General features: G+C 50.5%; 4 protein-coding genes across 4 annotated transcripts; 1 reads left to right on the forward strand and 3 right to left on the reverse strand.

Moving 5' to 3' along the window:
- Positions 1-46: 46 nt before the first annotated feature.
- Positions 47-1862, reverse strand: flbB (the record flags this gene model as incomplete). Its single annotated transcript, XM_040847138.1, has 5 exons — positions 47-661; positions 721-1245; positions 1296-1383; positions 1435-1527; positions 1769-1862. 5 exons carry the CDS (start codon positions 1857-1859, stop codon positions 202-204), a joined length of 1257 nt encoding a protein of 418 aa, XP_040701796.1. The 3' UTR covers positions 47-201.
- Positions 1863-4670: 2808 nt separating this feature from the next.
- ASPSYDRAFT_45967 (uncharacterized protein) lies at positions 4671-5930 on the forward strand. The gene has a single exon (XM_040847139.1). It carries the CDS (start codon positions 4688-4690, stop codon positions 5843-5845), a length of 1158 nt encoding a protein of 385 aa, XP_040701797.1. The 5' UTR covers positions 4671-4687; the 3' UTR covers positions 5846-5930.
- Positions 5931-6464: 534 nt separating this feature from the next.
- ASPSYDRAFT_153624 (putative arsenite resistance protein Ars2) lies at positions 6465-9314 on the reverse strand (the record flags this gene model as incomplete). The annotated part of the gene is made up of 3 exons (XM_040842305.1): positions 6465-7073; positions 7134-9154; positions 9212-9314. The coding sequence occupies 3 exons, from the start codon at positions 9312-9314 to the stop codon at positions 6465-6467; spliced, it is 2733 nt and encodes a 910-aa protein (XP_040701798.1).
- A 1771-nt stretch (positions 9315-11085) lies between these two features.
- On the reverse strand, positions 11086-12628 carry hapB (transcription activator HAP2). The gene is made up of 2 exons (XM_040839749.1): positions 11405-12628; positions 11086-11356 (listed from the first exon to the last, which is right to left on the reverse strand). The coding sequence occupies exons 1-2, from the start codon at positions 12386-12388 to the stop codon at positions 11279-11281; spliced, it is 1062 nt and encodes a 353-aa protein (XP_040701799.1). The 5' UTR covers positions 12389-12628; the 3' UTR covers positions 11086-11278.
- Positions 12629-13880: the final 1252 nt, after the last annotated feature.

Here is a 13880-nt window from a genome sequence, read left to right on the forward strand (position 1 = left end):
TGATATCCTGAATACGGTCCGATTCTCATCTAAAATTGGTATATAGTCCCTCACGGGGAATACAGTAAAAATGGGAAGGGGATATAGATAGTTATCGAAAGGCAGAAGAACAATGCTCCCAGAGCTTTATATATATATATACAGCCTTCTTCGGATATTAATGGCAAAGATAAAGCCAAATTAGAACGTGGAATGAAGCAATCATGAATACATGTCGTCGGTAGGCTGTGAGCAGGCGCCCTCAAACTTCGAGCCAAGGACGCTGCTAAAGCAGTCCATGAGTTCAAAGTCCTCGAGCACCGCTCCGAAGCCGTAACAGCGCACCTTGTTTTCGAGAGTGTCCATAATCAACTTCACATCATCCCGCGTCAATCTGGTATACATATCGTGGCTCTTTAAAGCCTGAAGTGCCATGATCGGTGTGACTTGCCCTTCCGTTACTAGCTGGCGACTGAGATTAAGGAGAGTTGACAGGTTGGCATGTGGCAGGTCGTAAGTTTTGTGTGGGTATACTTGTTCGTTCGTCGTGTTGGCGATGTAGCTCGGTGGTGGACACGTAGCCATCAGCGCGTGTCCAGAGAATGGCATGTCTTCATCTTCAGCTTCAGTGATAGACCGGCGGCAAAGGTAATCCGTATGTTCTCGACACGGTGATTCCAACCTAGTTCAAAGTCAGCACCGACCATGTGTAAACGGAAAGTTTTGTTAAAAAAAACTTACGCCAAGATAAAGTCAACTTGAAGTTGGGGATTGTCTTCAAAGATACCCCCACCACCAGCAGCCGGGCGCCGGTCGATGGCCGCGAGCGCATCGCACGGCATTGCGGCGACCGCCTGGCTATTTGATCCAACGTCTGGTGCAGACGAAAAATCTACATTTTCCATCGCATTCGCTTTGGGGCTCATCCCTGAAGACACTGTCGTCGGCGGTGTACTGTAGGTATGGGCAGTCATCGAAGCCATGCCCGTCTGTGATCCAACGCTTCCGGCAGCAACGGGGCTGGACTGAAATCCTGGCATTGGACGCTCAGCCTTGCGGCGTTCCAATTCAGCCTCGAAGTTGATGTTGTGTGTCGCAAGTATTTCCTTTAACATGTTGTTTTCCTCGGATACAGAACTGATCATTTCACGGTGTTGATGAACAGCAAGATTGGCAGCCGAAATCTCTTGGGTATATGCTTCTCGTAATCGCGCGACTTCACTCTCTAAGGCTCGGATATATTGTTCCTTCCGTTCACGATGTGTCCTGGTGGTAATTTATGAGCATTGGTCTGGGGAATACGATAAAAATCCTACCTCTGCGCCTGGCGGTTCAACTCTTGTCGTCTCGTAAGAGCCGGCTTGCTATCGGGTTTTGGTCCTCTTCGTTTGGCGGGTTGCCCATCTAAGCCAAGTTAGCCCATAATACATACTTCGAAAAAAAGACGGAACGAACCTCGAGTGGTCTTCTTATTCTGATTTCCACCACCACTAAAGAACTTGAAAAAGTCCGTACTTACAGAGCCCCTCATACTAGGTGACTCTTGAGCTGTCACAAGATGAAGTTAGCAATTTGACATCGATCAAGAACGGCCACGGGAAGGAAAATAGCGGAATCCAGTCATGCAAGGGATACGGCATCATCCACTAGGTTCCATCAAACGACAAAAGCGCTGGAGCAACCATCGCCAGTAAGGTATCCATCTTTTGATGGGTGTACCGCCCATCCTTGCATTCCCGTGGTATGCTCCATTCCTCAAGGTGGCTCAACAGGTGGCGTTCCGGCTTACCAGGTGAAGCACTCTGCCCTAAACTTTGCCGATTCATTGCATCCATTGCGTCCAAGTCCAAGGGTATGGGACCACTACTAATTGAAGTCATGACCCCGGTGTTGTAGGTAACTGAGAGAAAGAAAAAGTGGAATGCGACCGGGGAGTCCGCGACAAAAGATGAAGGTGCAGGCGAAGATAACAATACGGGGACTGGCGCGATATTCAATAAACTAATAATCGATAGATGCGATACTCTTCAGACCAAAAGCATTGTCAGCCTCAAAATAAAATGCTCCTGAAACATGTGGGTTCCTTTGTCCAAGCGTCAGGGATTGATTATTGAGATACGCACCCGCTAGGTCAGGACACGGTCCTTTTTCCCCTTCACGGACCACAGTAACAAAAAAGTAAAAGCGGCAACCGACGTAGATGTGCGACCGTTCCTGGTGGTGGCCTAAAGCGAGTGTCAAATCTCTCAGCGAGGGGAGGGGCTTGAAAAATGGCTGATCGGGTGTCCAAAGTCGAGGGGAAGACGAGGGTAGGTAATCGTTGTTGAAGAGCTAAGATCCGGCTGGAACCAGGAAGACAAGCCGCGTTATAATGATCGAACATTCAGCCAAGCGGGTCAACTTGTTACCCCGAAGTCCATCCAGATGCGCGGCAAAGCACTGAATTATTGGTTCCTGGGCCGTTCTTCAAGACCCAGTAGGCTGGCTTCGATACAATTTCGATGAGATGGCTTCGCTAGCAACGATTTGGGCAGGTTTGATCCTTCTTCCCGCCCACTAGTCAGTAGCGTGAGAGGACGGACTGACGAGAAGAAAAAAGAATTAAAGTCAGATATAGTAATGAGAAAGCAAAAAGTATGCCCAAGTTATCTCTAGCACAAGTTCAAGGCAAAATGTGCGAAGGAAAAGTGAAGAACACCCAGACGCCAGACGATCTGACGGAATATGTGCTTCGACTTCTGGGTCCAGATCACCCCGTGGAGAATAGCGATTTCGTCTCGCCGTCTCGGCCTAGGATCAACAAGAAGAATGGACGAAATGAAATACGTAACGAGGAGCTCCTGAGACTGAGACTGAGACTTTGCCTGTGCTCAAGTATCAATTCCCATTGATGTTGTTATAAAGAAGGGAAGTACTCAAGACATCTGTGTGGAGAGTGTCCGGAGACTGGTCATGCATGCTCAAAAACGAGCAATCATACCTCACGAGTCACGAGTTACGACATCCGGTTGGATTTTAAGACTGGGAGGGCAAAAGAACCACAAACTCTATTCCCTTGACTGGCTCCAGAGTCCAGAAGCCCAGAGAGGTACCACAAATTACGCAAAACTCCTTTTTCTCCCCGGGACTGACTGGGAGGCAAGTAGTGGGCCATCCATTGGCCTGCAGCAGATGAAGCCCTGTCGGCTATCATAATCCGACCCTGTGTCTTCTTGAGTTCATGACTATTTGGGTAGTCGATGACGGTGGCTCGCGGCTATAGGCTCCAGTCTCCACCAGAGGACCTCTCGTTCTCGGGAACGGCTTAAACGGCGCCACTGACCAGAGGATGAATATGTCGATGACCCAAGATTCGACATCTCTGCGGCGGCGGAACCTTGTGTAACCCAATACTCGAATTCCAAGCGGCGTTCTGGCATTATAACCAGGGGCCCAGGGGGAGCCCGCATTTGGAATTCGTCCTGTCTAGTTCCGTGATTTTGGAGATCTCTCATCTCTCGAGTCCACCAGGTCGCCGCCGTCGTTTCCACAAACCAGGATACCCTGGCTTTGGATTCCACGCTAGATATAAACGAGGCTAATGCACCCGGAGCGTCATTCCTGCCACCGGTTTCCAACGGTCAAGGGCGCAGCACTGGATACCCTCAATCGCCCTGCACCCGCAGATGCGTTCCTTCCGTCCTCGCGAGCCACAGTCGTCCTTGGATTAATGCAAAGACGATGCGCCGCCCTCAACAACAGAGTCGATAATATTTTGGGTGCATCGACACTAGTCTCACGAGCGGGATGCTATCGGGGCGCGATAACCATCTTGAGGCTAGCACCTGTCAGTCATTACTGAGATTGGGAGATTGAAGGGACGAATTGCCAAATGGAGACTCGCTAACTCAGTCAGTATAGCAGGTGGAGCAGTCACGCTCTGTATTTGGCTTTTGGCAACTCCCGTCAAATGGTCAACAGAGGTCTGCATCAGAGTAGAACATTTCAGTCACAATGCCTTCCATTCCGACCAGTACAGTTCAAAATTCACACAACGTCGTGAATAATGTTGATCAGTGCCTCGATGTGTGGGAGAGGCTCCTCGGATCAACCAATCTCTCCGCGTTCCTGGATAAACAGGGCGCCAACCAAGCCAGGGGATCATGACATGAGACCAAGACTTGGGTTGGCAAGTTGGAACTTGGAAGTCAAAACCTGCGCGGATGATCATCGCAGTCGCATGGAAGTAAATTCCAAATCACTAAGAAAGCGGATCTTGAGCGAACATCCGCGGACCAAATAAGCACGCATGCCGCACTCTCGAGGTAAATGAGCCAAGAGAGCGATTCCTTACAGCGGGATGAGCCGAGCCAAACACGCGGGATGAGCATGAGCTCAGACCCTCAGGATGAGATCGTTAGTAAATCGTTCCTGGCCTCGATGGCTGCGAGCCGAGCCCTGAATCGTGAATTAATCATATTGTGGGTGAGACCTTGACAAGATTTGGACTACAAAGAACTATTGCTGGTGATCGCCGGCCTCAGGCACTCGGCGCTCCTAATTAGGAAGTCACGCCCCTCAACCTACCATAGCCTCATATGTGCTTTTTCCCGCTTTTCTTTCCGGCCTCGACTCGACCACGTCCCCTCTTCAACAAACCATCCACAAAGCACCCCATGGGTCCATACACTATATACTGATTACCCGCTAGGATGGACAAGGCCCGCGCATGGACAAATCAGAAATCCTCGTCCACATCTCTGCGCCCAGTGGCGCCGTCGATGATGCTCGCTATCGTGCTCAAGTCGACGCCATCTTGAACTTTCAAACTCGCTCACGTGAGACTATCACACTTCGCCCAGGCGAAACAGATTCCTGTCCTTCTTCCCCCCATCCAGGCACATCACCATTTCTGGGGGGAGTGGACACTATTAATTTACCACCTCGCGTGTCACCGCTCCCTTCACACCGGCTCCCAACGCAACCTGGTGCTCAGAAGGACTCGCTTGAGACCCCTCTAAGTGTTATCCCCGACTCCCAGCCTCAACCAGCTGTCGACACAGAATGTCTGACGCTCTATCCGGAACCACCTCAATGCTCCTCATATACCCCTTCCAAACGGCGTCGGGTGGATTCTTCTCCACAAGCCCTTGACCATCTCCAACATGATGAAAGGCAAGCTGGAAGCGTAGGGCATCGCAACACCATAACTGCACATACCAGCCTTATTGTCGCCCCAGACACGGTCAGTGAGGAAAAGCAGCCACAGTCAACAAACACTATAGCAAAACCAAAGTGCCCTACTATACACTTCCTCCTTCCCTTAGAAATAAAACCACCCCCTCCCCCAATATCTACATCTCCTTTCACTACACACATCACACCAACACTCGAGATGTTGACAGCACGTCTCAAATCTCCTCGGACATACAGGCCCGCAGCACAAACCAGAAATCTCGACATCCTTGAACGAGGACACTGGTATCTTCGCCTGAATCTCATTCCTTCGGGTCAAGATAACACCAACGCTCCGGCGGCAAATACCTTCGCACCCGCACCCTGGGACATGTCTCTCTTCTCCAGATTCTGGACCTTCCTTTCTGATTTCATAAAGGAAGGCCGGGCCGGATGGGGCGTATGGTGTATTCTCGAGGCCGAAGATGACGAGGGGAATAATAATACTTCCTCGTCAAAAGAAGCAGAGGGGCACCCCGAATCTACAGGCTCCGTCAAAGCCCAACAATTACTGTCCCTAAAGGTCTTCACATGGGGCGAGATCGCCCGTCATATATACCTCCTACTCTTCCTCGCCAGCGAACGGCAGGTCCGCAAAATGGGTGCTCAGTGGCATGATGCCCGTGGTGAAGTCGTTATCCAGATGCCGTAAGTGTATTGCATCCGACACTCGTTAGCTTGAAAATCTATATATACGCCAAAAATATTATGGGTACGGAATTTTTTTTTTTTTTTTTTTTTTTTTTTGGCTCGCATCAGCATACCTTGAATATTTAGGCACAAATCAGTAGTATAAAAACTCCATTAGCCCGATTTTGCAAGATACTGTAAGTGCTAGTATGATAAACAAAGAAGCCTATGGTACATTCAAATCCCAGATCAAACGACGGCATATTGCGAGCCCAGGGCGGGAGAAGGAAAGATGAAGACCCATGCGCGAAGATATGGTTACAACAAATCTGTTTGGCAAATGGAGGGAAAATGTGGTCATGTGTGAAACAATTTTCAAGGGACAGCAAGCGAGGATCAATGAAGGAAAAGCGAGGAGTAGTGCTCTTTTACGCGCCGAGAGAAAAGCCGCCAACAAGCCTTGACTGAATGGAGAGGGAAAGTACAAAAAGTAGAAGGAAAACAAAAAGTTGGATGCCGGTCCCAAGATGCAAAGAGTGCTGTGCTTAATGAGGAAAATAGATATCAGTCCCCATGTTGACGCTGATTGGAAAGTTAAGTGGAGGAGAGCTCAAGGTTATTTGGCCCGCATGTGCAATTTATTAGTAGTTCAACTCGCCGCTTCCAGCACCGCCGACTGCGTCAAGATCCTCATAGCTCTTCAGGCTACGGCCTTGAACGGCCTCACGCGGTCCCATTGCCTGTTGGGCAGCGTCAGGGAAACCTGCGGCTCCAGCAAAGGCCGCAGCGGCAGGATGGCCAGCAGGGATGTAGGGAGCGCCTGCGGCTGCTGACAAACGGCCAGAGGGCAGCATACCACGTCCTGGGCTCATGCGGCCGACGCCCTGAGGTCCATGCCGATTCCCACGTCGATCATAAGGCCCAGATCGGCTGTTGAAGCGACCCCCACCACGGCGCATAACGCCAGGTTGGTGTAGGCCAGGGTGGTCGCCGCCAGCCATGCTATTCGCAGCCCAGGACTGGTTGCCGAGTCCCATGAATCCCGGCAGGCCCCCGGGCACTCCTTGGAAACCTGGTGGAACGTTTGGTCCATTGGCGAGGTAAGGGGGCATCGCCGCCAAGCTGAATCCGCGAGGTGTACCAGTCTGGTTTTGGCCCGAATTGAGCGGGAAGTGGCCGTTGCTATTAGCATCAGATCGCGAGGGCGCAATGCGTGCAGGATCAAGAACATAAGCGTTCACCAAGGTGAGCTGCCAGGGTGATATTAGTTTTTGGGGGCATTGACCGGGCCGGGAACATTATAAACTTACATCACTTTTGATACGTTCGTACCAATCCGCATGTCTCTTCTCAATATGCTTACGCCAAAAGTGATCTGCCTTAAACAACTTGGAGCAGTCAGGTACCTTGCACCGGTATTTGGACTCATCCTCCTGTTTGACATGCTTGGACAATTCTTCCTCCAAGGCTTCGTCAACAGACTTTCCACCAATCTTGACAATGTCCACATTCTCCGGTTCAAGAATTTGAAGGAGCTTGTCCTCGAATGTCTTGACCCAGTTGAACGCGCGCTGGAGCTGCTGTTCCGACTTTGAGCTGAACCGCTGAGAGCGTTTCTCTTTCTCGCTTGGGGCCGGAGCTTGCTCCTCCCCCTCCTCGCTAGGATCTTTCTTCTTAACGGGGAAAGGTTGTCCGAGAGCACTGGCTCTAGCAACAGCCTTTGACTGTGTCGTAAGGCCAGTTCGCGGACGGCGAAGGTGTCCACCAGGGCATTTCCGCGTCAGCTCATGAATCGAGTCGCACTCAAAAACGCAGAAGAAGCAAAAGTTATAAACCCTGCGGAGATATTCCACCATCAAGTCCAATTTCTTTTTCTTCGCCAAAAGTTCCTCGTCATCGATTTCGTCATCCGCCCATTCTTCTTGCTCCTCCCCCTCCTCCGCCTCACCTTCATCAACATCGTCGGTATCAAAATCGGGTTTTCTTTTCTTGACACTGACAGGGCCAGTAACGGGCGTCTGAAGCCAACCTTTTCCGCGTAGTTCTTCAACCCGGTCTTCAACCTTGGCATAGCCATCGACGCCGCGACCCATTTCAGAGTCAAGTTTCGAGACTAGTCGCCCAGCCAGTTCCAGGTCACGCTCAACCCGGTCAGGTGAAGAGAAGAGATCCCACAGCGCCTTCTTTCTAAGCTGAGATGGTGGAGCATGGACACCGACATGGCAGACAAAGTCCCCATGAACAGGGTCATGTATCGTCTTGTCATTGGTCGCCTCGAGAGCCTTTTCAGCAACGGTGACAGTCCCTGACCCATTGGCGACGTTATCTTGGTCCATCTCTTCGCCCTCTTCTTCTCTTCCATCTCCTCTCTCCACAACCGCAATGTCATCAGCGGGGTGGAGCATGATCCATCCCATCCGATGATACTTCTTCGAGGGGTTCGGATCGCTTAGACTGAGCCATTTGAACCCACCATCCTGTTCGCCGAGATGTTCCTTGCAAAAATCCTCGATTTTATGACGGCTTACATTCGGTGCCAACGTTTTGATAAGCAATGCCGGTTGAGATAAGGCTTCGTCACGCAGATCTCCACCCCTCGCTGGAAGCAAATCCAACACACCGAGGGTCTCCCCCACAGCTGTCGTCTCCCCTTCCTCCTTCTCAATCACACCACCGGCACCGTCACTTTCGCTCTTGTAGATGCCCTCCAGAGTGAATTCATCAAAGAGGCCACTTTCGAGATCACGCTCCCACTGCTGATAGGCGCCTACCCGAAAGTCCATGAGCATCCGTCGAAGCGGATCCCGTACTTCAGGAACGTATCGCTCTCTAAACCATTCCTCATTCTTGTGCTGTTGAACGAATGTCCTCGCCATCTTGATCTGGAGATCCACCTTATAGGTATCGTAGGCCGCCTGGATCTGAGCCCTCTCTCTATCCCGGTCTTCACGCGCCTCGCGTTCTCCCTTCACACGATCGGATGGGCGGCGCCCGCCGTGTTTTACGCGTTCTTTTTCTTCTTTTATAGACTGCTCAGCCCGCCACCATTCGGCAAACCAATTGAACCCGACTTGGAAATCAAGGGTTAGAGGATTTGGTAACGGGTTAGGCGGGATTGCCCGCTTTCCCCCGTCTTGTCCGGGTACATAACGGTCGATATTGGCTGGAATGGGCGAAGGAGGGCGACGGCGATCTTCACGTTCTCGAGCAGTATGTTCGCGCGACGCGGAATAGTAATCGTCCCTAGATGGTCTGCGATCGGAAGGCTCGTACCGATCGATCATTACAGGAGAGCGCGATCGGCCACGTCCACGCCGCCGATCCTGAGATGCTATATCAAATCGGTTAACCAAGGCTAGTCAGGCGCAATATGGAGACAGCAACTCACCAGGAGATCTGCGCCTATATGAATCCATTGACGCCCTGGACCCATAAGGGTCGCTTGTTTCACGGCCCCTACCTGGGGAACCGTAAGTATCATACGAATCCATTGACGGCAAGAACGGGACACCAATGCCAGGCGTCAATCGCAAATAGCTGCACGAGCAAGGCCGCAGGTCCGAAGTGTTATGCGGAGGTTGGCGATAAGGAGTCCGAAAGAAGTAAGAGACGGAGCGTAGCGAATGTTGTGTTATCGATGACAGGAGACAACGGGATGGTTATAAGCTAGAACCTGATACCACCAAAATTAGAGGATGTCCTGAAGAGAATCGTTTGATAGACTGTGTTCATCTGAGCGCTGACGGGTGCAGGGAATGGGTGGATGAAAGGAAGAGCGACGACCGCAGAGCGGTAGAAAAATATCTTGAAAAGTTGCCCATCGCGGGAGGCAGAAAGAAGAAATGAGGTGATAAAGAGGCAGAGGGCTTTTGAGTAGCCAGAAGGAGAGCAATTATATGAGGACAAAATGACAGGAGTCCAGATGTCGCGATTTCCAGGGGTGGTGCAATGATGCACAGACAAGTCCAAAGAGGCTCGGAAAGAGGGGGCGGTTAAGAGGAAGAACAGCGAGTGAAGATAATTGGAAAGTAGAGGAATTAAGATAGATAAAGGCTTGAAGGGTTTGTTGGCAGAGAGCAAGAATATCTGTCAGGGAAGGGAAGAGACAAGAGCGGGTAGACGGTGATGGAGTGAACGCAATGAGAGGATATGAGCAAAGGCAGGCAACCTACAAGAAGCCTTTAAATAGATGATAACGGTATCGAATCAACCTCTAGAGATGTCCAGTCCGACGAGGTCAGATGGAGTGATAAGGTTGGAAGAGGGAGAGGTCTCAAAGAGCAAGGCTCTCGGAGAGAATCACTCACAAGTGCCAGACGGGAGGCCGGAGCTGAAGGAAACTAGACTCAATCGGGATTAGTGTATGCCGACCCCGGTCAATTATGTAATCATTTGGAGAGAGCTTACCGGTGTCACATTATCTGGCAGCCAAACATGTCTTCGAATCACTACATTGAGAACGGATGTTGAGCTTCACAGTAGACAATCATAAGTAAAATAATAATATGGGTTTTCATGATGCCTGTTTGATATAATATCGGTAACTAATAATGCTACGCAATCTCCATACGAAATGGTACACAGTGCGCTTCGATATATATATATCCAGTATACTCACCCACTGATTAATTGGGCTTATTATAATCAACGAAGCCTGATTTCACTCCATATATAAAACAGAACTACTGGACCACTGCTCATTGCACCCAGCACAGGTATAGCAGAACCATATTTCAATATTTGTACACAATGGTGTAGTGAAGGGGGAATCTTTTGGGAATCATAGCAACACAGAGAACATTCCGTAAGGAGAAAAAGACGCCAGAATTAAAGAGTATCAATTTCACCATAGCCGCAAGGCTTTTCTGCCACCAACTATCCGCCATCACCCAAGCACGAGGATGAGAACCAAAAAACAAGGACCCCTAAGACCAAAAGACATTTACCCACAAGGGGACCAAACCCCTCTATGCTTCAATAAAGCCATCGAAACACAACTCATGGGAAGGGGAAAAAAAAGTCAAATAGGATGGTGGGTGGTTAGGGAAGAAGATACGACGCGGTGTTAGCATCTAAGGACGCCCGTGGGGAATAGAAACAAAACATAATATCAGTGGCATATCTGTGTTTCAATTCCGAGCCAGCTCAATTGAGGTTCGGTACAGAGAACTGATAGGGGTATCGGCTATGTCACCCATCCAGGAAATCAAGCTCATCCACCACGCTAAGAAGAGAAAATAAGAAAGAAAAGCAAAAACATGAACACATCATACATGCAATCCTGACAAGCTCAAAATCATGGAGAAAGTGATATCGGACCTCATACCAGCATGACAATATAAACAGACATAAGAAAAACGAGGGAAAACAAGAAAAAAAGGAAGAAAATACAAACTTCCTCCATGGGTATTCATCCACAGGGGTATGCCAGAATCAACAATCTTAATCACATTGTTCAACCATCCTCATCTGAAGGCGCGCCGGATTCGGGCTCACTTTCGTCAGCATTGGTACTGGCCTTTCGCACACCGGTCTTTGCTTTCTTAGCTGAGTTAGAATTATCGTTGTTCCCATCACTTGCCTTGCGTTTCTGAGACGAAGGCGAGCTGTCACTCAACGATTTTGACGCATTTGGATCTGCGTTCTCCTGGCCTAAACCGACGCCCTTTTTCTCCATAGCCGCGACCTCATCTGCCGTAAGGAATCGACCACCTGGGCCGCGGGGACGGCGCATCGCATGATTGTGGCGTGACTCATGGAGATACGGCTTGCGACCTTTAGAGGTAAGTCGTAGCTGCTCTTCTAATTTCTGTCGGGCAACCCTCCGCTTCAGAATCCGATGGAATTGTTTTGCGTTCACGTACAACGGAGACTCCTCCGCACCACTGGGAACCATGTCGGGTGACGCTTGCGTCTGCTGAACGGGGTGTTGGGGAGGAGGCATTGGAGGAGGTACCGAAGGTCGACCGACGTGATTGAGAACAGGCTGCGCATTCTGCACGTGTGGGCTACCCACATGGCTCATGCGACGTTGCTGCATCTGGGCGGCGGGAGGCAGCGGTACCTGCGTACCCATGGGTGGTATCTGCCCAGGCATTTGAGGAGGTGATCGGGGATTCCTGTCAGTTTTCACCGGTACTCCTGCCATGCGCGGTGAGCCGCGCGGGCCCTGTTGCATCTGACCAGCCATTGAATCGCCGTGCACGGGATAGAACTGTCCCGACGCGGCCGCTGTGGCCATGGCAGCAGCCTGGGTTGGGGATATGCCGTACGGTTGCGGTTGCATGGCCGCTGTGACGCCGTATGATTGGGGAAAATTCATTTGTTGATGCATCGGGCCCGGCGCATTTTGTGCCTGTTGATAATGCGATTGTGACGGGACAACCGGCGATGCCTGATGTGTGGGATGCGCTTGTTGCATGTGAGCTTGAGGATTGGTTGGAGAAGTCATCGACCCCACAGACCCCGGGTTTTGCGGTGTTGGCTGATAGGGACCTGCCATATGAGAAGATGGGTGGCCAGGATGTTGGCCATGTTGTTGTTGATATTGTGGAGAGTATTCCATTGTGAAATTGCGGAGGGAGGAACGCGCTTGTCACGTTCCTTGGTTGTTATGATCAGCGACCTTCTGTTGATGTCAGGAACCCGCCAACCAGGACAAGTGATTGCCGTGAAGGTAGATGATTGGTCGATAGATGTTCCAGTAAGATAGAGAGGCAAAGGAGTTAGAACGGTATGATAGGATATGAAATCGGTAGACTTGAGATTATCGGTCAAGCTGAGGGGCAGTTACAGAGCAGGCGCTGCTTGTAACTTATGATTTGTAGATCAAATGTGCAAAGACTGCAGACTTTGGTCAGCTAGTGGATTTGGAGCGCAGCACCGAGAGGTCACTGGATCAATTGGTGGGGTTGAATGGGAACGGAGGGCGCTTGACTTGGGCGCTTACCTTTGGTTCCTTTTTGTCCGTCCTCAGCTTTTCAACTCTCAGAGTCAATGAGATCAGCTTGAGGAGATGCTGGTTTCACAGAACCACTTCTAACTAGATCCTTCGGAGGGTCCGCCTTTTTTCTTTTACATTCAGCTCCAAGTGTAACGTGGTTGGGCTCGGATGCAGCTAGCCAGGATGCCCTCGCCTGGGCTCGTACTCGATGTGTTGTCAGGCAAAGCGCGATCGCTTGATAGAAACGCACTACTGCTTATTGCCGCAGGCAAAGAGCGGGGAATTGGGAGCTACACAGTTTTATCTGAGACCACAGGTGGCAGGCTACCTCGTCCAGATTTTGAATCTGTTAGGCTGCCAGGCGGCGGTCCGTACGAGGCGGAGACACGGCAGGAAACAAAGATCTGAGGCGGTGCAAACAGCGTGTCCGCAGAGGCGCTGTGCTGATCCCGATGCAGTCCGCAGGGAAACCGCAGACTTCGCGAATATTGATGTCAGAGTCCGCCTTCAAAGGGCTTGTCCAACGAGTGCACCTGTAAAGGATCGTCAGCGGCCTTGTCTACATAAAGTTTTATTTTTGGCACTTGATTTGGGCGCTGTCATGATGAGGAGCATGGGAAGGGGTGGCGGGGAATGGGAAAGACCAAGGTTGTCGCGGTTTAGTTTCTCCAGGGCTGAGGGAATGTATGCGTTGGCAAGCGGGAATCATGATGCGGCCGATGACATACCTCGTCACAATTCGACGCACCACCCAACCAGGGTAATTTTGTCAATCTTAAAAGACTGCGCGCAGATGCACAGAATAGGGACTGCACCAGTTCAGAACTATTCAACGCCTAGTTGAAGAGGTATGTCAGAAGCAGCTCGAGGACTATGAAGGTTGACGCGTGGTGATTGGGTCGCAAAGCGGGACGCGACAGAAAACATAACAGTGCAGCAGGACAAACTCAGGTTTCCACATGCACGATGACAAGAGGATGTGCCAATAGAAAATAAAGTGGAAAAAAAGGTGGATTTTCTCTGCAATATTTCAAAGAATATGCAGACCAGGGTTCTCAGATTGTAATGCTGTCTGAGTGTGATGGGAAGGGGGGAAGATGGTTGGGATCACAGT

This window comes from Aspergillus sydowii (assembly GCF_001890705.1).
Source record: "Aspergillus sydowii CBS 593.65 unplaced genomic scaffold ASPSYscaffold_6, whole genome shotgun sequence".
Lineage (NCBI taxonomy): Eukaryota > Fungi > Ascomycota > Eurotiomycetes > Eurotiales > Aspergillaceae > Aspergillus > Aspergillus sydowii.